This window comes from Gymnoscopelus braueri, assembly GCF_963280865.1.
Source record: "Gymnoscopelus braueri genome assembly, chromosome: 13".
NCBI lineage: Eukaryota > Metazoa > Chordata > Actinopteri > Myctophiformes > Myctophidae > Gymnoscopelus > Gymnoscopelus braueri.
Genome location: NC_137615.1, coordinates 36,999,513 through 37,024,169, shown reverse-complemented (window position 1 = coordinate 37,024,169; position 24,657 = coordinate 36,999,513). Strand labels below are relative to the sequence as shown.

At 44.8% G+C, this 24,657-nt stretch overlaps 1 protein-coding gene across 1 annotated transcript in view; it reads left to right on the top strand.

Annotated features, from left to right (window-relative positions):
- ntn1b (netrin 1b) overlaps nt 1-24,657 on the top strand; it is a 57,972-nt gene that overhangs the window by 30,292 nt on the left and 3,023 nt on the right. Inside the window, exons 3-6 of the mRNA XM_080446402.1 lie at nt 6,197-6,385; nt 12,693-12,842; nt 14,264-14,317; nt 16,847-16,921. Coding sequence (XP_080302528.1) covers nt 6,197-6,385; nt 12,693-12,842; nt 14,264-14,317; nt 16,847-16,921 — 468 coding nt within the window. The remainder of the gene's footprint in view (nt 1-6,196; nt 6,386-12,692; nt 12,843-14,263; nt 14,318-16,846; nt 16,922-24,657) is intronic.

The following is a 24,657-nucleotide window of genomic DNA, read 5'->3' as shown; positions in this document are numbered from 1 at the left end:
TGTGTGTGTGTGTGTGTGTGTGTGCGTTTGTGCGTCTGTTGGAGCTAGACAGAGATTGAGTCATAGGAACACATGACTGTTATATTTCGACAAGTGACTTTTTAAACTGTAAATATTCACAACAGGTCATTAACAGTTACAAATCAAATCCAAGTCCAATATGTACATGCATGATTAAAACGACAGAAAACAACTGCAATGGATAGGTGGCAGAAATGCTTCTTGTGCAGGTGGAAAACATATCCAGCAAATACAAATAGCAGCATGATATTGTGTATACATTTCACAGTTTTCATGTGCGTGGTTAAGTGGCCCAGCGATTGTTCAGCACTCTGATGCTTGCCAGATGAAAACTGTTTAGAAATATGGTGTAATGGCTTCTGATACTCCGGTAACGCTTGCCTGGATGATGATGATGGTGGTGGTGATTATTATTATTATTGCAATGGAATATCCATATTATATAATAAGGAAACCTCTGTCCGTCAGTCTCTCCGTTCCGCATGGTTCTCCTCAGTGGATTGAGCAATTGATCTCAACTTGCACACATTGACCAATGACCACTAAAATATGCAGACGGTGACGAAGTCCGTTTTTCACTCACCCAAAATGTAAGTTGTTTATTAGCGTCTTTGTGTGAACACCGGAGATTCGGAGTTCGGGCTATGGGATTTGTCGTCATGGTTACAGCCCCGCAGGCTATGGGATCTCTAGCCGCTGGCTACACACACACACACACACACACACACACACACTATTCAATCAATCAATCAAAATCAATAAAAACCACACGCCAATATGATTACATCACTCAAACTTTGCATACCGAATGCATAACCCAAAGGTCTGCATATAGTTTGGCTGCGCACATCGCCAGTTATGGACTACTTTCAAGTTGACAAAGTTCAGTTGAGCTGCGGAGAAAAACTTCTCTCTCTCTCTGAATGACAAAGAAGGTCGAGCTCAGTGTGTGTGTGTGTGTGTGTGTGTGTGTGTGTGTGTGTGTGTGTGTGTGTGTGTGTGTGTGTGTGTGTGTGTGTGTGTGTGTGTGTGTGTGTGTGTGTGTGTGTGTGTGTGTGTGTGCGTTTGTGCGTCTGTTGGAGCTAGACAGAGATTGAGTCATAGGAACACATGACTGTTATATTTCGAAGTGACTTTTTAAACTGTAAATATTCAGAATCAATGTGTAGCCTATTCAGAACTGTATGACAGGAAAAAAACAGATCAATGCGCACATTAGAAGTGGCTAATATGCAATATGGCCAATTGAATGACATACACCATGTTATATTTACATTTCTTTTATAGCTTACAAAAGCAACTTATATTATCCAAATAGGCTGGTGCGGCTAAATGCTTTTTTCTGGCAGAATCTTTCAGTTGTTGATGAAAGCGTGAAAATTGGCATGAGCAGTCTCCATGGGTCACTTGACAAGAAAATTGTCTGAGCCATTTGTAATTTCAAGATGGCGGCCATTTTTCAAGATGGCCGACACCTTAGTGGGAGGTTAAGTGATATGATGGTTTATTTGGTGATACAAGCATGAAAATTGGCATGAATAGTCTCTGTGGGTCACTTGACAATAGGCCACCCACAGCTACTTGACATTTCAAGATGGCGGCCATTTTTCAAGATGGCCAACACTTAAGTGGAGCAAATAAGTTATATAATGGTTCATTTGGTGATACAAGCATGAAAATTGGCATGAGCAGTCTCTGTGGGTCACTTGACAATAAGCCACCCACAGCTACTTGAAATTTCAAGATGGTGGCCATTTTTCAAGATGGCCACCACCTTAGTGGAGCAGTTAAGCTTAACTAATCATTTAGTTGGTGATACAAGCATGAAAATTGCCATGAGCCGAAAGTTGACAAAAGTTGACAAGAAACCGCCCACAGCCACTTGAAATTTCAAGATGACTGCCATCCGCCATGTGGATCTTTAAATGATACATTTTCTCATAGAAATGTATTGGGTTCCTCAAAAAGCTCTGTCAAGAGAGGTTGTTTGACTGTGTTTTGTCTGACTCCTCGCCCACGACCTGTCCAGTTTGGTAAAACCTGTCAGGAGTTGCCTCCCACCGGCATAGCTCTCAGGGTTCACTGAGGTAGGCCTACACAAGCTCTCTTACCACGACAAGGTAACAGTCACAAGGGAGGTTATATATATATATATATATATATATATATATATATATATATATATATATATATATATATATATATATGTATTTATTTTTTGAGCGGTGTAGCCGCTCCTATAAGTGGGGTTGGGGTCGCTGTACTGTGATTGGCTGATCATCCTTTTACCACCTTTTACCAAGCACTTTGATGTATGGGATACAACTAAGTTTGTGCCTTAACCCTCACTTAGTCCGATCGTTCATCCAATGCCATTTAAATCCTGTGTACACCATCCGGTTAACTAAAACCCCATTAACCTTGGCTCGGCTCTCCCGCGCTAGCACAACCTGTCAATTCAGGTGCGGCTATCTAACTGTTTTGGGGTAAATTAGACAGCATTTGGGATACTAACTTTCAATTAGCTGACATTGAACCCCACTCTGAGTTTAACAGTGATATATCACCAGTGTGGCCTGGTAGTGCAGATATTCACTCTTATCTATCTATGATCAACAAATCAACACAACTGTATTGTGATGTGTTAAAAGTTGTTCTTTAGCATAATAATAATAATCGTATAATCGTCCTTAATGAAAAAAAAACATACATTTCTATGAGAAAATGTATCTTTTGAGGATCCAGGGGGCAGCCATCTTGAAAATAGAAATTTCAAGTGGCTGGGAGTGTTTTCTTGTCAAGCAACCCTTAGAGACCGCTCATGCCAAATTTAATGCTTGTATCACCAAATAAACCATTATATAACTTAATTGCTCCACTAAAGTGTTGGCCATCTTGCAAAATGGCCGCCATCTTGAAATTTCAAGTAGCTGTGGGTGGCCTATTGTCAAGTGACCCACAGAGACTGCTCATGCCAATTTTCATGCTTGTATCACCAAATAAACCATCATATCACTTAACTGCCCACTAAGGTGTCGGCCATCTTGAAAAATGGCCGCCATCTTGAAATTACAAATGGCTCAGACAATTTTCTTGTCAAGTGACCCATGGAGACTGCTCACGCCAATTTTCACGCTTTTATCATAAATTGAAAGATCGTAGCACTTATCTGCTCCGCTTAATGAAGGTGAACAAGAAACACATCTTAAGATGTGATTGGAATCAGTGTAGATGTCTTCCTCTGGAGATGCCTCAGTCTCAGTGAAGAGATGGATGGGGCCCGGACTGCTGGCCTAGCGGTCCGGGCACCGCCAGACAGTGCGTTGTGGGTTCGAGTCCCGATCCCGACAGCCATTGCTGCGTGTCATCTCTCTCTCCCCGTTTCCTGTCTAAACTTCTTCTCCACTACATCTCAGAGGCAAATATTGTACTTTTACTCCACTACAAGTTTATGAAAACTTTAGTTAGTTACTTTGTAGATTTTGATTGTATTGCAAAACATGCGTTAACTACTTCAGCCCTATATATATTTCAGCCATTTGAAAATAGCCGATAAGCCGACAAGCTCACAATGCGTCGCGATGCAACGCATTGTGAGCTTGTAGATCTGCTATTTTCAAAAGATTCGTATACATTTTATACATTTGAAAACTTGTGAAATGGGACATTCTGCATAATGAGTGCTTTCTACTTTTGGTACTGTAAGTACATTTTGATACCAATACTTTTGTACTTTTACTCAAGTACATTTTGAATTCCGGACTTTTACTTGTAACAGAGTATTTCTACATTGCAGTATTGATACTTTTACTTAAGTAAAAAATTGGAGTACTTTTTCCACCACTGGAAATATGTAACTTTTATTTTATAATGGAACTCAACAGGGCTTGTTAAGATATGACAACATTCTTTGATATGATGGTTGCAGTGAATGCATGTGTCTATGAATCACTGGCAAGATTAAAGTCCACTATACCAGCATAGACGGCTTCCCTCTGCTCTGCTCTGAAGACTAAGAGCATTCCTCTCTGTTTCCGACTGGTGAAAAAAGCCCCGCTGCATTTTCCCTCACACTTCCCCTAAGTGGAGATAACATCTGGGATAAGAAGGCCGTGAAGTGTGTGTGTGTGTGTGTGTGTGTGTGTGTGTGTGTGTGTGTGTGTGTGTGTGTGTGTGTGTGTGTGTGTGTGTGTGTGTGTGTGTGTGTGTGTGTGTGTGTGTGTGTGTGTGTGTTCGTTCCTCAAAGCCTCTTGGGTCTAGCTGTGCTGTGAGTGTGTTGATCAGCCCTGGGGAGGGAGGTGTGGGAGATAAGCCTGTGACAGCTGCCAAACACCTCTGTATGGTGTGTGAGTCCCCCCCATAAGCCCTGTTCAGATGGAGTGTTTTTTGAATCCCACCCACCTGTCAGCCCTGGTCCCGTATGGCAGGTGTGAGATGGTTCGTACGTGATTCAGATGTCTGACAAACGCTGAACATAATGCGTCCATTTTGCCGCTCGGATCTCACTGTAATAACTCTGCAGGTGGACCCATTGATGGAGCGATGAACGACGTGAGGAGCTGTGAATGCTGCCGCTCTCTCATTTCAAGCTGTAATCCATACCTTTTTTTTAATGCATCAAACATTATTAGAACAAATCTGTATGTTAATACAATATAACTAACACAACTGTGGTGAGGTGATCTCCCTGCTTTTCCATTGAGACATTTAGATCCTGTAGTCAGGTAGGAGTAGGACCACTACTGCTTAACAAGAGGTACTACATGGAATTCACAGGGAAATATGTCAAGGGTTCTCTGTTATAGCTCAACAGTAGACATTGTGGACATGAAAGTTAGATTGAACACAACCAGAGGTTCAGGGGCATGGACAAATATCACACACGCACGCACGCATGAACAAGTGCATGCACGCAAATACACACACACACACACACACACACACACACACACACACACACACACACACACACACACACACACACACACACACACACACACACACACACACACACACACACACACACACACACACACACACACACACACACACACACACACACACACACACACACACACACACACACACACACACACACACACACAGATGTGCCTTCACATACACAATGCACACACAATACCCGAGTTCCTGTAGACTGTTGAGGGTAAAGTAAAAGCCACATTTTTTGACTGCCCGCAACATGAAACCTGAGCAACTCACTATTGAGCCCGGGGTTCAGTATTCAACTGTAGAACTATAGCTGTGATGATAATAAATCATAAATGCAGCAGGTTGCAGCAGTCACTCAGATGTGTGTGTGTGAGAGAGGAAGAGAGTTTTCCTGTCTGACGTCACAGGGGTTCAGAGGTTAAATTCATAAGCAGGTGGTGGGGGGGGGGATGCAGGAAAGCGTGAACCAGACCCTTTTGTTTTAGTGGCTCCATTACTCTCAAGCTGGACCAGGCTGAGTCAGACCACGCCATCTGTTTTAATACAGTTGCTCTCAAACCTTTTTTATTTTACTTCAAGGACCCCCAGTTTTGTATTAAATTAGACCTCGGACCCCCATAACTCTGAGAGTTACAGATCTGTAGGGGTCCATTTGGTTCCTAACTATCAATAATTTAGCTGGGATGCCCCTGGAACTCTCTCAAGGGCCGCTGGGGGTCCTCGGACCCCACTTTGAGAACCACTGTTTTAATAAGCCATTGTTTACAAAATCTCAGGAGGCCAAACTGTTGTGACATTACAGTAGAGCAGTTTAGTGTTCTCAGCCCATCTGACTGCAGCTGCACAGCACTAAAGCAGTAGTAACTCCAAGAGTCAATTTTTACAGTTAATTCACCGGATTTTGCTGTGATGCTGTTGGTTTCTTCACTGCAGTCAATTTGTAAACAAACTACTTTCAGATATTGGGTAACGGTGAATAGTGAATACTATTCACCATTTTCAAAAATAGCAATGCGTGTTGTGAGCTTGTAGATCGACTATTTTCGCTGTTCGAAGAAAATGTAGCTGCAACTATGTCATTCTACAAAAACGTTATGATTTTGCTGAATTGCAAAACATAAAAGTTGTGAGATTTCTGTGAGCCTTTGGCTCGACACCTAAAAAAAATGTCATCTCCACATCTGCCTGATTCTCTGTTTCTCTTTCTATCTCTATCTGTCCCCAGCCTGCCACTGTAACCTTCATGCCCGTCGCTGTCGTTTCAATATGGAGCTATACAAGCTGTCGGGACGGAGAAGCGGTGGCGTGTGCCTCAATTGTCGCCACAACACGGCTGGGCGCCACTGTCACTACTGCAAAGAGGGCTACTACAGAGATATGACCAAGGCCATCTCACACAGGAGGGCATGCAAAGGTAACAGGGTTGAGGGTTACAACAACATGGCTGGACAGTTGGTAATAGGGTTACAGCAAACTGTGCTGTTTGTAACCTCAAGGTTGAGGGTTACAACAACACAGGTTACAACAACATGGCTGGACGCCACTGTCACTACTGCAAAGAGGGCTACTACAGAAACATGACCAAGGCCATCTGACACAGGAGCATCTGCGCAGGTGTTGAGTGAGGGCCTGTAAAGGTAACTAACAAGATTGAGGGTTAGAACTGAGCCCCAGGCCATCTCACACAGGAGAGCCTGCAATAGTAACGGGGTTGAAGAGTTTTAGGCGTACACTGAATGAAATAAATTTGCCTGGATTCCTTGGATCATGACACAACTGCCCATATAGGCCCAGGCCTATTTCTGCCTAAGTCGATTTTTCACCATTTTGAGTTTTCTTCAAAACACGCTTTTTTCTACTACTACTCTGGAGTAATGTGATCAACATGTATCGGTCTTAGTTTTCATATTCCATTCCGATTGGCTTTTTGCGGAACAAAAATTTGCAAAAATCATGAACTACCCCAGATTTGATCAACGCAGAGCCAAAAGCGATTTGACTATCCCGTAATGTCACTTTTTTTATTCTATTTTTTCCAAATGGTAAAATGGTCTTGTGACAATAACCGACAATAAACGTTAAACAGGATTTTAATAATCCATATTGTTTGCCTATAATTGCCTTAAAAAAAGTTGTGGGGGCCTATTTCTTACAACAAACACCATATTATCATGAACGCAACATCTAATCAAACCCAAATTGCAATCGCATGTTGAGGGTTCTCTATAGTGCGCACACCCAAAAGTACTTTCACTTCTGGCCATAGGGGCCACAAACACAAAATGTTGCACCGTCTGTTGTAGAAACTAGCTGCACCCTATGACTGACAGAGCCCTGGGTAGGCAACCCAGCCTGGGAGAGGTTGGTGCTCCAAGGGGCACTTTTCTAGTGCATCGATTAGCTTGATGCACAACAGGTGTGTAGTCACACCTAGCTCTGTGTCCAATTAGTTTGACTCAAGCCACGTGTGACGTGCTTAAATCATCCATCACCCACCCTATTCAAAACATAAATTACTTTTCCAAAGATGTATTTTGAGCTGTGAAAGTGTGAAAATCCTTTGAATCCTTTCCAAAACTTTGAACCTAGATTTCTTATAATTTAAATCGACTGAAACACCCATTTCAATAAGCTGTAATTCTAAAACTGTTGTCAATCTATCAAAGTAATCCACGTTTGGTGCGCTTATCCATTCAAACGAAATGAAAAAAACTGAAATGCTAAAAATAAACGAATAAATCATTGATACTCTATTTACTGCATTCTGTCACACTTGATATTTAACATTTAGACTTTAAACCATATTTTACACATGAAATAATCTGAATGTAGTCAGACATAAATCAACTCATTATTTGGTCTTCAAAATATTTGTTTGACTCTGCAGTGTAAACGACCTTATTATCACGTCACGATAGATTCCCCTTTAGAAGTAAAGATTTTATATGCACATGCACCATGACCTGTTTCACACTGGAATTTGAAAGGATTCTTTGAGGGTTGAGGAGAAAATCTTGTGTGTGTGTGTGTGTGTGTGTGTGTGTGTGTGTGTCAGTGAACTGACCCGTGTGGCTTCCCTGAGCGGGACGGGGTTCCTCTGTGGATCCCTGACAACACAAGCATAACAAACAGGACAGAGCTGTGAGCTGATCCACCCAAGAACAGACGAGCTCATCATCTCCACATCCCTGTTCAAACCTGCAGCACACAGGAACCAATGCATGTGCACACACACACACACACACACACACACACACACACACACACACACACACACACACACACACACACACACACACACACACACACACACACACACACAGGCGTGCACACTCTGTGAGCACATAAGTCAGGTTTGAGACCAAGCTGTCCGGGATTAGAGACTGAAGGAGACAAAAGCAGAGCTCCGTCTGTCTCTCTGTACCTCGGTCTCTGAGGCACCGAGCAAACAAACTCCTGTCACTCATTCACACACACACACACACACACACACACACACACACACACACACACACACACACACACACACACACACACACACACACACACACACACACACACACACACACACACACACACACACACACACACACACACGTAAAGATTACAATTGTAGTGTTTAGAATTTAGTTTAAAAGAAATGCAGTAATTGCATAAAATTGCAGCAAAAATCTCTTACAATATTTCCTTTGATTATATTGTATTAGTTTAACTTGCCAGTGCATTGTTATGAGGGTTTCCCTGGAAAAATATGAGAGCAGCCAACAACGGAAGCCTGTCCTGTCCTAGAATGCAGTTCCAGAGGGGATTTCAAACTGGCCCAAAATCCCCAACTCCCAGATGTAACACACACACACACACACACACACACACACACACACACACACACACACACACACACACACACACACACACACACACACACACACACACACACACACACACACACGCAATAATAAACTTCATGGTGTGGTGTAAGATACGTTTAGTATCTGGTAACACACTCTCAAAGACAAAGTCTTTGAAATTGTGCTTCCGCAGCACGCTATTGAAGAACAATATTACATGTCGGATGCCATTGTGTATTTGCAGCCAGATCTCTTTCTGCACTACGGTGACAAATGAGGGACTATGTGCAGATGCCATACTGTGGTCTCTGACCATGTCCACAGCTGAACTCCCATTGGTCCATGGCAGCACCCTGGAGGAATACTCTATCCTCCAATGCCCTCCTCCTCGGTGTACCACTACCATTTAGCTAGTGACAGGAACTGCAATATGATATTACATTTCCTACTGCGTGGGACAAGAAACAGACCCCTCTCTTAATACACCCTTATTCTTTCACTGCTCACAGAATAAGAGCACGCAGCCTTAAGGGCAACATGTTTCAATATACAAACACTTCCTTTTTTTTGTCTGTTTCTTACGTCAGATAGTGCTGAGTCGCAGTGTGGTGCTGAGAACTCAAGTTTGATAGATCTTGTGCGCTTTCCCTAAAGAGAGACAAATGGCTCGTAGCAGCATTGTTGCGCTGTTCTGTGCCAGCCCAAACATTTTCATAGGCTATATTTGAGGAGCAGTTGGGTTCAGGAGGAGGGGGGGTGCAGCTCAGAGCAGGTTAATGTTACAGCCATTCTCCGCTTTCCTAATGATCTAACCACATCCATAGATCTCCTCAGCAACCTGAAGACTTCCAGCCCCCTCCTGCCCATCCCTCCATCGAGCCCAGCTCGGTGCTTTGGGATCGAACCTAAACAGGCCAATTGCCGCCTTCTCCTCAGGTGACAAGGCGAGGGCTACGTGACATCAGTTAGGGCCCGCTGTATTTATTGTTCAACTCAGCCAACCATCCCGCTCTGCTGTTGTTGGACAGGAAATATAGTGCCGCGCCAGTGCGGCCGAGAGGAAGTCTGCTTTCATTCTCCAATCTTCGAGACCCCCCCCCCCCCCCCCAACAACACCCCCCCACATCAACACAATGTTCGCTCTTCCACTCGCAAAAGTAGGCCTGGGTGGAAAAAATGGCACTTCCATACTGTAGCTGCGCTATAAGGTGCAGGGGAGCCCCTGTGTGTCTCCGGTGGCAGTGTGGAATGCCTCATGCTTTATTTCCCAGATTAACGACTTCACCCCTCATCAAACACAGTGTAAACATGGGGCGTACTGGCCCTAACGGTTTGTTCTATAGTCCCCCCCTGTCCACTTGGCAGTAGAATACTTTTAGGCCTGGAGTGGTGAAACTGGCACACAGTCCACTGCACCCCCAGCCCACAACCTCTTAGCAGCCCTTCCTCACACCCACCCCCAGCGACCACTGGGAAATCAATTAATGTTGCCAGTTTGCTCCCTGTGTAGTAGACCCAAAGCTATGGGGGGAAGGGGTCATGGTTAGCGAGTGTGATCACTTCGATAGGTAGCTTAACTTTGACTTAATAGTCTCAACAACTTCCCAGTCTAGATTATGAATATGACATCTCTTTTTTATCAGTTGTATTTGTTCTTTTTCATTTTCTCCACATATTAGTCGTTGCCAATTCCCCCCATCTTTTGTGTAGTCCCTGTCACCGCCACACCTACTGTTTGGTCTGGGGCGGGTGTAGACAACCACATGTCCCTGATACACCTGACAATGAAGAGTTTCGCAGGGAGGGGGTGACGTGTGTGAAGGAACGCATTATTTCTCCCGGTTCCATTTGAACAGGGACCTGTAGGAGTCGCTATTGCAATGACAGAGAACGGCCTCCCCTGCTGGCTTACCACCCATGAACACAGCCATTAATGTGTTTGTTAGAGCGCCTGGCCAAGCCGGAGGCACCATTGCAAACCCCAGTCTCCATGGTGGTGGGCAGGAACTTTACCCCTGCGCCCCTCCGACAGCCCTGAATATGACATCTTTGTCTAATTACATTGACAGCCCATTAACTTTTCGTTCCAGATTCCTAAAATCACAGTACAATACTTCACAGGGAGGGACAGAAAGTGACTTAATGTCATTGGATTTTATGTTCTCGATTTTATTGTTATGGTCCCACCCTGTATTAGAAAGTCATTTGTCAAGGCTTTAGTTCCATGATACCCAGAGAATAAACAAGTCAGACGGAGCATACAGTGCATTTGAGCATAATGTTCTTTTGTTTGTGTGTATGCTAGTATCGTAGATACAGAAAGATAAAAACACAATACTGGATAAGCACATGGACATTAGTTTACAGCATGTCCACTGAGTGCAATACTGTAGCAGTCAAAACAACATCCTGGTGAGAGATGGTTGAATTGATTAAAAACATGACATCATTGTTTATGTTTTCATTTTGAGCTGACTTACTCAATGATGAATTTATAGCACTTGTGGCTTTCAGATTCTTTGCATTTCTAATGCAAAGAATCCAAATCCATAACAACCATTTCACAATGTAAATGTGACATATAAACTTGACGAAACTTATCATGCTGCAAATTAAGGAGAAACGAAATTCTTCTTTCAAAATATTTTATTCCATTTAAGCACTTTCAACCTGCCGTCTCTATTTTGGGCATGTCATTATGGGTGAACATTAAAAAAAACAAGCAGATCTACAAGCTCGCAGCATGTCGCCTCGTGATGCGTGGTGAGTTTGTAGAACAGCTATTTTGTCTTCTAATATCCATGACGCTTCTTGAATTAAAGCTAATAGCGGCCAACTCTGGCATCGCTTGGACCACTTCAAGCAATTTTCAAATGACTCCTCCTGTACATGAAACACATGCAGGCCTAATGGCCAGGCTGGGCTCCCACTTCAAACACTGGCTTTATGGTAAACGTTTGGCAGAGCACACGCACGGAGCGAAATTCTCACATTTAACGCGCAATCCTCCCGACTAACAGCTTCAACAGACTTTGAAGTGCGTTCGACTCGCCCATTAATGGGAAACATTATGCAGCCTGTATTTGTGAGGGGCTCTTTGCCAAAAAGCTTTACATTGGAAACTCAAACTGAAGAGCACACAGCCTGTCTACGCTGGATCCCAACGGGACAGGAGAACACAAAGACTGTCCACAAAGGCGTGCGCGCACACACACACACACACACACACACACACACACACACACACACACACACACACACACACACACACACACACACACACACACACACACACACACACACACACACACACACACACACACACAACCACACACAGGTTTGGGTTCAAAACATGCACACAATACAGATGCTGTGTGGTGAGATTGAAATTCTATACCTAATCAAGTTATTTACTCGTACAGTACAGTATGCGTGCCATCCAGCCTAGACCTAACGAAGTATCCTATGGTCGTTATGGGTGGAGGGAAGCAGTGTAATTTGTTTGAGGTTTTACGTTGGTGCGAGGCCCAGTTCTCCATCTGTGGAGGTCTGGAAGAGAAAGCGCTCCTAACGTGAGCAATTTCTCACTAGTTCTTAGCGCTTTCATTTTATGGAATAAGTGGAGTCGGCGGAGGCCATGCCAAACATAGAAATATGAAAGTTGATATTTGTTTTGCAACAGTGACGGTCTCGTAAACCACTCGTGTTTTAGGACTCATGCAGCTATAAAACAAATGTATTTCAAATCACAAGTTGTTTACTTGGTTCAGATTGATGACGCTCTTTCCCTTTTTCCTTTCTCTCTCTCTCTCTCTCTCTCTCTCTCTCTCTCTCTCTCTCTCTCTCTCTCTCTCTCTCTCTCTCTCTCTCTAGCATGTGATTGCCATCCAGTCGGTGCTGCAGGGAAGACCTGCAACCAGACAACAGGACAGTGCCCTTGCAAGGACGGAGTGACGGGCATCACCTGTAACCGCTGTGCCAAGGGCTACCAGCAGAGCCGCTCTCCAATCGCCCCCTGCATAAGTAAGACCTGCATCCGTTTCATCCTCTGCACAAAACAGCCTGACACAAAACCATACTAATCTACGCTGACCCATGATTACCACATAGGTGTGGCCTGCATTTTAATTCGCTGACGCTTGGACGATGAAACAAAAAACGTATTCTTCATGAAACACGTTTTGACGTAAACCAAGGCTTTCTAGACGTAAACGCCTGTGACTGAGGTCACCATGTTATCTGCATACAGTGGCACATCCCCAGACCACACACTTATCCCGGGTTAGCCCACCCATACAGCGGTCCAGCCAAAGCCTACAGTCCAACCACAGAAACTCTGGCTCCATCACTTGCGGGGATTTCTGATCAGTATCCTACAAAACAACCGAGAAGTACAGAACATGCTTGTTATGCATGAATTCATGATGGCTCACACTCAATTGTACGTTTTTTTTATATCCTTGTTCTGTTATTTTGGAGGGTTATTTGGCTTTTGAACCCAGAGCTTGGATAAACAGGCCATTACAGCTAGCCTAACATGGCCCTGGGTGCCGTCAACACGGCTAACAGTCCATCTCCCTATAAATCCCCAGAGCCAGTCCAATAGAATGATGGTTGATATGTTTATTGGCTATATCTACTGCTTGCAGATTCCAGCCCCTTGGCAATAATCACCAAAGCCACATCGAAAGAGAACGCTAGCTCGTCGCCGTTAGAGCTAGCACCGCCAACAAATAGCTGGCTGGCATGACATGATAAGATAAAACTGATGTCTGGGCGGACATTTAGTAGACATTTACAATGGTCCAGTATGTTACAGTATTTCAATTGGCCTGACATTTTCTGATAAAGTTGTGTGTGGAAATTGGACGAGGCCTCTGTGGAACAAGAATCACAGTGATATGCTTGGCGAGGGTCCACACAATGATAAATTAAACCCATGAACCTGCTCAAATAAGATTTCTTTAATTTTGCTGGGAAAGGTAACAAATGTAGTGTAAACGTTAGAGGAAATGGGGGTTTTAAAGTTCGAGTAGGACGTATTTAGTTTCTCGTATACTGCTGAGATAATGTGTTTTAGTTTTAATAGCTTGATATTAAAAAGAAAAGTTTTTGTGATTGCCAAATCCAATTTGAAACGACGCCGGCGGCCTTGGATTACTGCACCTGCAACGTACAGTACATAATGAATGTTTGCATCTATATCAATCTGTCATAAATAATCAGCTGTCATTAACAAGACAAATCCATTATAATAGTTTCATAGTTGTTCCAAGGGTTAGTCATGCCCAAAGGAGAATAACCAGGAAATTGAGATCTCCACAAGTCCACATATATTTATCCATGTATACTGTACATATAATCATGATAGAAGTCTCACTTATTCTGCTTGCGTAGCAGTACAGTATATGTTAAATGTCTATTTTCATCTCTCTTTCTCACAGAGATCCCAGTTGCGTCTCCTACAGCAACGTACATCAGCTCTGAGGAGCCTTCAGGTGAGAACTACAGCAACAACTAGAGTCTTAAGCCTAATTTATGTTTTGGCGACAAAGTGTAAAAAATACTTCATTCCTTTTGAGCGACACGTCGCACCACATTGTTGCCAAAGCGTAAATCATGCGGCTGATTCGCACATTTGCAAAAGACTATTACTGTACATATACCAATGCCTACCTTACTTACGTGCATTCAATCATATCTTTCTGGCATGTGCGTGTTTTTTTCCCATTACCGTAATTCTCCAGGCCCCCATTCATAGCTCCACTAAACTAAACACACGTCAGTAAGTGTTGCCGTTGATGTAAACTCCAGATATTTGGTCAGTGCTCCCGCTGGCCTCGCTGCCTGTATTCCCAGCCCGCCCCTCAGCCTCCCCAGGGTATCACCCCTAATCTGATTACATGCTTCATTTGCACCAGTTTGTTTTTCAATCAAGGCTGGCTGCACTGGGACTGGAGACCTGCCCTCGCTCACTTATTTACACCCCATTGTTCACGCACACCGACTCAAGGTTTCAAGTCAGGCTGCTGATTATAGATGACACGCTGTCGCAATATTTACCTGCGGCTCTCGTATAGTGTCTGTCACTGCACATAGCCAGTGGAGTTGAGTACTCTGTGATGTGCTTAATGTGACAAATTGAGCTCTAAATCTGGTGCCTTGGCCAGTTTGTTTTGGGTTCAGTTTCAAATTCAGTTTGAATTACTGTGCAGGTTTGGTAAAACACAGGCAATGTCACTTTTGATCATTAGCACCCTCTGTAACTGACAAAGTGGCGCCACTGATTTCATTGAGCTCCATTGAGAGTCCTGGTTCCAGCTTTCAGGAAGCTGCCTGTGCTGTGAGGAGTTTGGATTCCTGTCATGAGCCTGTACACACACAGAGACAACCCTCCAAATTAGGAACAGTGTGGTCCCCAGGGACCCTGCAGAATGACGGTGGCCCTGTTGGAGAGGCCTCACAAAGGGGACGTTTGTCCTCACAGCAGGAGGTTGGCCCTTAATGAGAGCGATGGGTGTGATGGCCCAGCGTTGGGATTGTGCTGCGGGGCTAATGGGCAACGCCAGCTATCAAAGGGAGGTATGATGAAGGCCCCTAGGGGCCAGTGGGAAACAAAGAGGGCCCCCGCCCTTGCCACTTCATTTACATGGAAATCAGGCGTGGTCGATATGGACTCGTCAAATTCATTTACTTTGGGATTTCCCCTTTTTTTTCATTTCTCCCGCCACCCTGAAAGCTGCCGGGCGTTTCTCTAGAAATGTTTTCTACACATACATGCAGCGCCCCCCTCCCCCCGTCCCCCCACCACCGCCCCAACCCGCCTGCTTTCCGACGGGGGAGGAGAGGGGCGTTTTTTTCTTCCTCCGTCGTTACCCAGGCAACCTCATTCACACGCGAGTACAATGGGGAAGAAAAGGGAAGACTGGACAGAGGGCTGGAAGAAATAATGAAGTTTGTCCATATTCAGGCAAGCTGAAAGGTCCCCCTCTCTCCCGAATGCCCCCTCCTTTCCCCTCTGACCGCCCAACCCAACTTTCCCACCCCCCCCTCCCCCCAGAATAGAGCACAGGGCTTATTGCTTGGGGATGGGGGGGCAACACCAGGAGATGATCTGGTTCCAATTTGTGTCAGTCAGTGGAAAGTGGAGGGAATAAACTATTTCAATTTTCAATTTGGCCTCTGGTATCACCACCAGTTCCCTCATTATTACAGAAGGTGCCTGGCACACTGACAAGACGACATCAGCGGACATCGATTGAGCCTTCTGGCACATGGTTGAGGCCAGGTCAACACACACTGGTGTCAGAGGGATCACGGTGGACCCTTAAGCCATTAATCATGAGTCTGTGACTCTGTCTGTACACTGCTCGGCTCTTGAATCTTCTCCGAGGCCCGCAGCCTGTTTGGCTGCGAAGTGGCGCTGAAGCATATTCACTTTCACGCCTTTCACACCTTCTAGGTTTTGCTGTCAAAGAGGGCAGAGCAACTTTTTTTAAACTAAGCTACTAGCTAATTTCCCCCCGTGACCTTCCTTTTGTGCTGGAGTGACCTTCCCCAGTCCTCAGAGCTGACACAATGCATGCCAGCACTTTCACGGAGCAGCGGACCTGAGTGGACATGTGGGAGTCCGCTGACAGAACCCAGAAAGATCTATGCAAGCCTTAATCTGTTTCACAGTGCCATAGTGAGGGGAGGGGGGGAATGTCAAAGGCATTGGGCGGGGGCGGGAGGACATGACACAAGGGACCACATGTAGACGCTGGTTGAGCATTTAGAGACTTGATTTGGTGTTCTGTGATTTCACAAATTCGTTGAGTTGAAAACCGACGTACAATGTGACATAAAGAGCATCTTTTTCATTGTGAATCCTTTTATGTAGGCTGGCAAGCCTTTTCCAAAGCCTCTGAGGGTGACCTCAGTGACCCACCCTTGATAACTATTGATAACTATGAAATATTTCCTGTGTATACATACTGTATACAATTTTGACATATTTCTGTCTCTCTCTCACCCTCGTTCCTCAGACTGTGATTCTCACTGCAAGGCGTCCAAAGGAAAGCTGAAGATCACCATGAAGAAGTACTGTAAGAAGGACTATGGTGAGTGATTCCGACACGCAGGAATGTCTGAGGCCAGACGTCGGCCCGTGGCCACGGGGTCAGATGTCTTTATTAATCAGATCCGATCCGCACCAATAGTCCTCCTCTCTGTGTTTCTGGGCCACTGCTGCGATGGCTTACTAACACTCCCGTGGATTAAAGTCACCGCATCAAAGGGGGAAGTGGTGTTCGGGATTGAGCCCTGTGGGACGCCGCTGACTGACGGCATAGTCAGTGTCAGGCTCACAAGTAGTGCTGGTTTCTGGGAAATCAAACGTGGAATCCGAGCAAATTCAATATTTTCTGAAGGTCATGTTCAGAACCAGTGAGAGGAATGATTGATCCTGGGCCAGTGCTGTTCAAAGTCAAACCACACCTCTACCTAATTGTTCTGTTATGTGTCCTACAATCACAATTCCCCCGAAAGGGCCCACATCCTGTAAGGTGCATTGGTTATTAACTTCTTATTACAATTTTATGATTGAATATAATTGCCGTGTTTATGGCATTGGATAGATGTAAATACACAGTACATATTCCTAAATTGACCCCCTTTAGATTTAATATATCATTTGATATATTACATTTGAAGTGTTAATAGCCTACATTGACTTCCTGTAGTTTTAACTACTGTACATGTAGCCTCAGTAGCCTTATATATTTTTGCAATATCAGTACTTTGTGTGCACTCATTTCCCAATACAAATTCTATACCATAAAACATATTGTAAGCTCTTTCAACCCGGTGTCCCTATTTTGGGCATGTATACTGTATACCATAGCTGAGAATTAAGGTGAATGGACAAGCATCATGACACGGTGTGAGCTTGTAGATCCGCAATTTCTTTCCTGTGAAGTTTAAAAAACAGTGATATAGCTGATATAATCCTCAGGAGAGAAAAGCATTCACCCTGGGGAGGGCCCGTCCCCCAACTATTGGTTCAGAGCCCTGGGGGGCCGAGTACTGCCAAGTCCATGAGTTTCAGAGGGACTCTTTGGGATGCTCACCACCTTGAGGGGATAAAGAGTGTATGTACGTGTGTGTGCGCGTGTGCGCGCGTGTGTGTCCAATATATATGTGATTGCATGCATGTGCTTGTCTATGCATGTTTATGTACATCAATTGAGACTTTAACCTTATGATTCTGGCTCCAGAGGGCCACAGAATCCTCTCCTGCTACGTGTTCTCCATAAAACCCTGCACCTCTCCTCAGGCTCACACAGTAAAATCAGTAAAAAATAAGATAATTACGGCCCCCCGTGTATCCCGCACAGCAGAGTTGTGCAGTTTTTTCCAATGGGAACGGACCGCTTATTTTGGGCTTCATAGACCTGGTTGCTTGTTTCTCTTGCAAAATCTGGCAACACTGCTGGTGACGTGTATTAGAGCTCTGTTGTTTTGGTCACGGTGTTAACTGCATAGGTTAATGAGGGCTAAGTTCGGCAGACATGAATGGATATAAACGCAAAAATGTGGAGCTAAACATGGAAAGACAATGTTGAACGACGAGCGAGGAATATCTAAACTGACTCCTAAAATTGCTGTTGTGTTATGAAGTTGTATATACAATGAGTCTGGACGGAGCTCAGTGCGGTAATATATAGCCAGCTTCATGTTATGAACAGAAGTGACAGGCCGCTGTGCCAATCTTTCTATTCATTATACAGTAGCTATTGATAATAAATGCTCATTATTTGTGGACTGTGCTGAACTGTGCACTGATGCTGTCTGCAGGCGTTCTCTACGTTGTAAATATCAACATAGTGAACATACAACAATAGTTCAGTTACACGAACCGAAATAGTCTATATAACCTTTAGTTAACTTTATAGCCTTCCCTTTTCTGTGAGCCCCATGCTGTGCAGTGCTTCTGTGTGTTGTCATTGAATTCATGTACATTATCAATGCTTGAGTTCCTGTACGCCCCGCAGTTAAACAGACGCGGGCCGGGCAATCGTTTAATATGTTTATATCACAACCCCAGCATCCCTGTTCTGGGCCAAACATTCAATGAAAATAGCAGATCTACAAGCTCACAACACGATGCTGCGCCATGAACTTGCAGATTGGCTATTTTCAGCAAAAAGATTTGGTGCAGAGGGGAAAGTAGGGAGCCCCTGGGGGTCTACTGGGGTCACTGTGCACCTCTTCACCCATCCTGCAGTCCCTCCTCCTTGTCTCAGTGCTGTCAGTCTTAAACTGGTGTCAATGGCTGGTCCACAGTGACAGGATGGCAGACCTGCAAAGACAATGTATTATTTAAGGCTCCCCTGCTTCTAAAAGGACTCGTACTACTGTTAGCCTCCGTTCCAGTCCCTCCAGAACCCTCTCTTCTGTCTCCCCTCCAAGCACCACCCCACCATATGGCTCTTTTGGTCTCACTGTGTTCACAATAACCTTACTATAAATATTAAGAGGAGTCGACTGCACGCTCTCCATTAAGGCAGGGGGAAAAAACAGGTTGATAGACGTGAGCGCCACGCCAAGTCAACCTGAGGCATTTGGCAAAGCTCTCAGGCATTTTTACAGCTAATCCCAACTTGAAAACAGCAGCCAAAACACACAGCAATCACATTATATTGTCAATGAATCCACAGAAGCAGTTGACATGTTTATATATATATATATATATATATATATATATATATATATATATATATATATGTATATGTATATGTATATGTATATGTATATATATATATATATATATATATATATACACAAACATATATAAAACGCAGCGTCAGGTAGACGGATATCGCATTGCAAAATTAGAGCCCGACCGATGCCAGATCTTTGGGTCCAATTTACAGATGCTTTGACCGAGTGTTCTAATCAATTTATGAAACTTAGATTTGGATAAAGTTTCTATGTGAAAAAAACAATTAACTTTAATCAATTATACAATGGACAAGTAAATATAAAATGCAAAATGCGAGTGAAATGTATTTTATTTAACCACGTATAGGCCCTATAAAACAAAACAACAACCACCAAATAACCGATCTACATGCATTATATCTTGTAGATCAGCTATTTTTGGGGAAATCGGGACACATCGGCTAGATAATGGCCGAATTGACGATGTCATCAAAGAAGTAAAATAATGACGACCAGAATTATATATTGGTCGGGCTCTACGCCTAATGACACCTTAACACTTTCTGTGGAACGCGACTCTATATTTTCGGGTTTCTCTGTTCGGGTTTCTCTGTCCTGTTTTAAATCCCACTTCCCTCACAAATTCAATAGGTACTACAGTATACTGTACAACTTGAAGCGAAAAGGAAATTTGATGTTGGGATGATGGATGATATTAGGCCATTATCCCCCTTGTCCTGGATCCAAAGCAGAAACCGCAACACTGGAACAGCATCATACCTGTGGCCCCCAGGACGAGGAGGGAGGGGGTGGGGGGGGGGACATAAGACAGAGGCGGTAGCAGCATGAAGGATTGTACGGTACCTATAGGGGCTCACACGCATCGGCCGCTGTCGGAGATATACGGTTTCGTTGCGCTGTCCTGCTGTGCAGCCCTAGATTTACCCACGCGGCGAATGATCCCCCTCCCCTGTTCAGATTTTCCACATCATCAATCACAGCGATATAATGGTAGATCTGCTATCAGCAGATCCACGTCTGTAAGCCACAGAACAAATCTCCGCAGTCGCAGGATTGGGGGGGAAAGAAGCTCTTCTTCCTTTGACTTGAGAAGAATACAGTATGTTCTCTGCTTTCAGCCAAGTCTTCCAGACTATATCCTCATAAAAAAAGACAATAAGAGTGTTCTTATACTCCGGGCTTCAGACACAACCCGACATTTGTCTTAGTTAACCACCTAAGCCCTATTTTCAAAAATGTTCCAAGCTTTTCCTCTTTTTTTCTTTAAATAGCCAACCTACAAGCACACAACATGTCGCAATGTAATTATATAAATCAGAGATTTATTTGACATATATAATGACTATAATGACATGCCCAAAATAGGGACGCCAGGGGTAAAGTGGTTAGACTACAGCTGCAGTGTATTCTTGGCCACTTTTACTTTTGCATTCAAGCCAATTTCCTTATTGCTGACCAACATATCAATTCATATTTTGATTGACGGTTATGTAATTGTGGTGCACCCAATAGAGGGTTCATAATTTCATCCTATGATGGAATACATCCAGTCCCACAAATGTTGTTTCCCATTCACCTGCATCACTTCTCATTTGAAATCGTTGTGATTGATTTACATTTGATTTACATTTGTACATTTGTGTCAATGATACATAGCGTTTTGCAAACAGCGTCCAACTTCATTTAATTTTTGCTTCCTCCATTGATTTCTGAGCAGTCAATAATTCAATACATTTGGTTAACATCACCGGGGAGCCAAGAATCAGCAAGTCATTTCCAACGTTTTCCGACGGTTTCAATCTTAATCACCACAGACAGGACGGGCCCTGCATCTATAAATCAGTCATACTGCTTCATGAAAAGCAGGCGGTCCCCGGTGGGGTTCTGCTTTCCTCTGAACTTCATCGAAAAAGTCTGGAAGCGGATGATTGTGCCATAAATATGCAGAGGTTGAATGGCAGACATCTCTGCTTCAAGGATGCATTCCTCTCCCCTCTGTCTAATTCATTTCTCAGGCCTGTCGCGGGGGTCCTTTGTGGTGCTTCTCTCTGTTCTTTCGGGGGCCATAACCCCCCCCCCCCCACACACACACACACACACACACACACACACACACACACACACACGCACTCCCCTGCAAGTGTGAGTGGCGGTGTGGGCCCCTGGGGGTCGCGGGAAGGGGCCCTCTGTTTAAACACAGTTGTGCACTCTGTCGGGCGCGGAGCATTCCACAGGGCACAAACAGGTGGTAAATTAAGCAGACGCTGACGGATTGCCACCCCGGAGGAGGAGAAAGAAATATGTCGTGTTTATTCGCTCTTTGTTTTTCATCGCCACCGTAGCTACGGAGACGGAGGACACAAAAGGATTATATTCTCCCCCTGACACCCTTCTGCACGCACGCACACATGCACGCACATGCTCATATACCTGTGTATACACACACACACACACACACACACACACACGCACACACACGTGCACATACTCCCTCCCTTCTCTGTGCTGCCGGGGGGGGATAATGAATCAAAGGGCTGCATGTTTGCTGACGTTCATGGGATGGCGCTCAATGGCAGGGCCTCCCAGCCTCGTTGCCCCCGGCCACCCTGGACGCCCCTCTGTGCTCACCCCCCGGGGGTAACAGGTCCCCAGATCCTTCACTCTGGTGATAACCAAAAGGGACAGGGAGCCCTCAGCGTTGTAATTAACCAAACTCTAATTTGATTAGCCCTCGCTTGTTGACGGTGTCCAGGTCAAGCCCCAGCACACTGCCCAGAGAAGACAAACCCAGTGGGTGGCTGGGGCCCTGGCCTGCAGGGGGCCTTGTTGACAGTCATTGAAGAATTGCCCCCCACTCCCTTCTACCCCGCCTCTTTGTAGCGCTTCTTCACAGCGATTTAACTCTAGTAGGCTTAGAAAAAAGGAACCATGTATTAAAAATGTTAAAATAATAACTGAAGTAATGCTCAGGATTTTTCAGTGTTGCTTTCATACACCCATCCCTTCTGCCCCATCACCCACCTTCTCTCTTAAATGTGTGTTAGTGTGTTTGAAAGACAATTATTGTGTGTTACATACAGTACTTACTGTAAGATATATACAGTATATAGAGAGGCACAGACAGACAGTGCTGTGATGCTGTCTGTACTGGGGAGCCTCCATCGAGTTCAGCGGTACACATAAAACTCTTCAGCGTAAAATTAACACAAAAAAAAGTGTAGCGCGTGGAGAAAGAGAGAGACCCTGCGATATACAGTAGAGAAGGGACCTACGTATACGTGTCTCTCCAACTGGATTCTCACGCTGCACACTTGGATGGGGCTCTGGGAGTTGAACCCGGACAGCTCGTGAGGTCGGAACACATCTCGATTCTTCTAGAACCTTCTCTGTGTGCTGGGAAGACAAATAGTTCCCCCTTTACCCTCCCCTCCTCCTCCACCCCACACACACCCTTTATGTGTCTGGATGAAGGAGTGGGCTGCAGCCCAGAGACACATTGTTAATGAATGGCAGGACTGTGAGAGGACTCGCTCTCCCCAGCCCAACAACCTTCCTTTCTTCTGAAAATTGTGTGCAATTTGCTCACACCAGGAACACCAGCCGCCCCCCCCCCCCCCCCCCACACACACACACAATCCCTCCACTCCTGTTCTCTTTGAGCATTCCAGGCCGTAATAAGGAACGATTGATGAGCAACGCAACAGAGGGCGATCGCGTTCGACCACAAAGGCGAGGAGAAAGCCTCACTTCCTGTCCTATTTTCAAATAATGATCGAACATGATAGATTGTTCTTTCCTCTTCCCTTGAGGTACACTCAAGTGATCACAAGAGCGGATTGGGAGTGTGTGTGTGTGTGTGTGTGTGTGTGTGTGTGTGTGTGTGTGTGTGTGTGTGTGTGTGTGTGTGTGTGTGTGTGTGTGTGTGTGTGTGTGTGTGTGTGTGTGTGTGTGCGCGCGTGTCCATGTCTTATGCATGTGGATGTGCATAGGCATGTTGCATGCATGTGCATGCCAGAGTGCATCTCAAGCGTCTCACACACATCCGCGTAATCTCCTTGCCTCAATTTGGGTTGCCTTGCCTCAATTCAACACAATTGTGAGTGGAAACTATTTAGATTGCCCCCACCCCACACACACACACACACACACACACACACACACAGTTTAGCACATTCCCTGGCTAAACTACTTCATCTCAAGCGTGTTCAGCTGTTGCTCAGTTGTTTTGCGATCACAGTGATGAAGTAATGTGTGTTTGTGTGACCGAGGTGTTCTGGGGGAGGTGTTCCTCCATACACTACTGTCAAGATGTTCTGCTGGAAGTCGTCCAACAGTTACCAGCTCTGCCGTAGCCTATAGGGTTCGCCGACATGTTCCGATGTAACACCTGATAGACCAATTGGAATGGCGTGGTTTCAGCAAGCAGGTTGATCGTTAACAGATGTGGTACTTTTCAATAAAATGTACTTCACTTTTGGGCCGTTTTTTATAGAATAGAACCCAATACTCCAGAACCCTGAACCCCTGCTGATCCCACCCCACACCCCCTCAGGCCTCACCAGTCGAGGTTCCTTGGATACATCCATAGGTGGGGACTCATTCAAACACTCCACGGGCAACCATTGTCTTCGCCCGCAGGTGCGCTATGGCAATACTGTACTGACACAACGGGGGGAGGGTCAGGGGTCAGGGGATGAAGGGAGGGACTGGGTGGGAGCAGTCGGCAGACTGCGGGGTCATGCGATCTCCAGATTTTAAACATGTCAGACTTTCTCGTGAAATCATGACATTTACAGCCACTGATCGACGTTCCTTCAGGGTCAAGCTCAGACCGTGGACGGGGCTGGAAGCGCAGAGGTCATTACCGTTTCACAGCTCACCTTGTAATATGTACTGTGTTACTTGACAAACATGCAGACATGATGCATTTTAACTTCCAGCCGTCTGTCACTCAATAGAATACCAGAGTTTACTATATTTTGACTTTTAGACTATTTGAGCCCCGCTAATGAGAGCATGGTTCAAACCACTTTGGTCACATCATGCATAAGGAGCAGCACGACCTCTAGGGGCCACTAGCGGGGCTTTTGACTATTTTTCTTGTTTTTTTTCT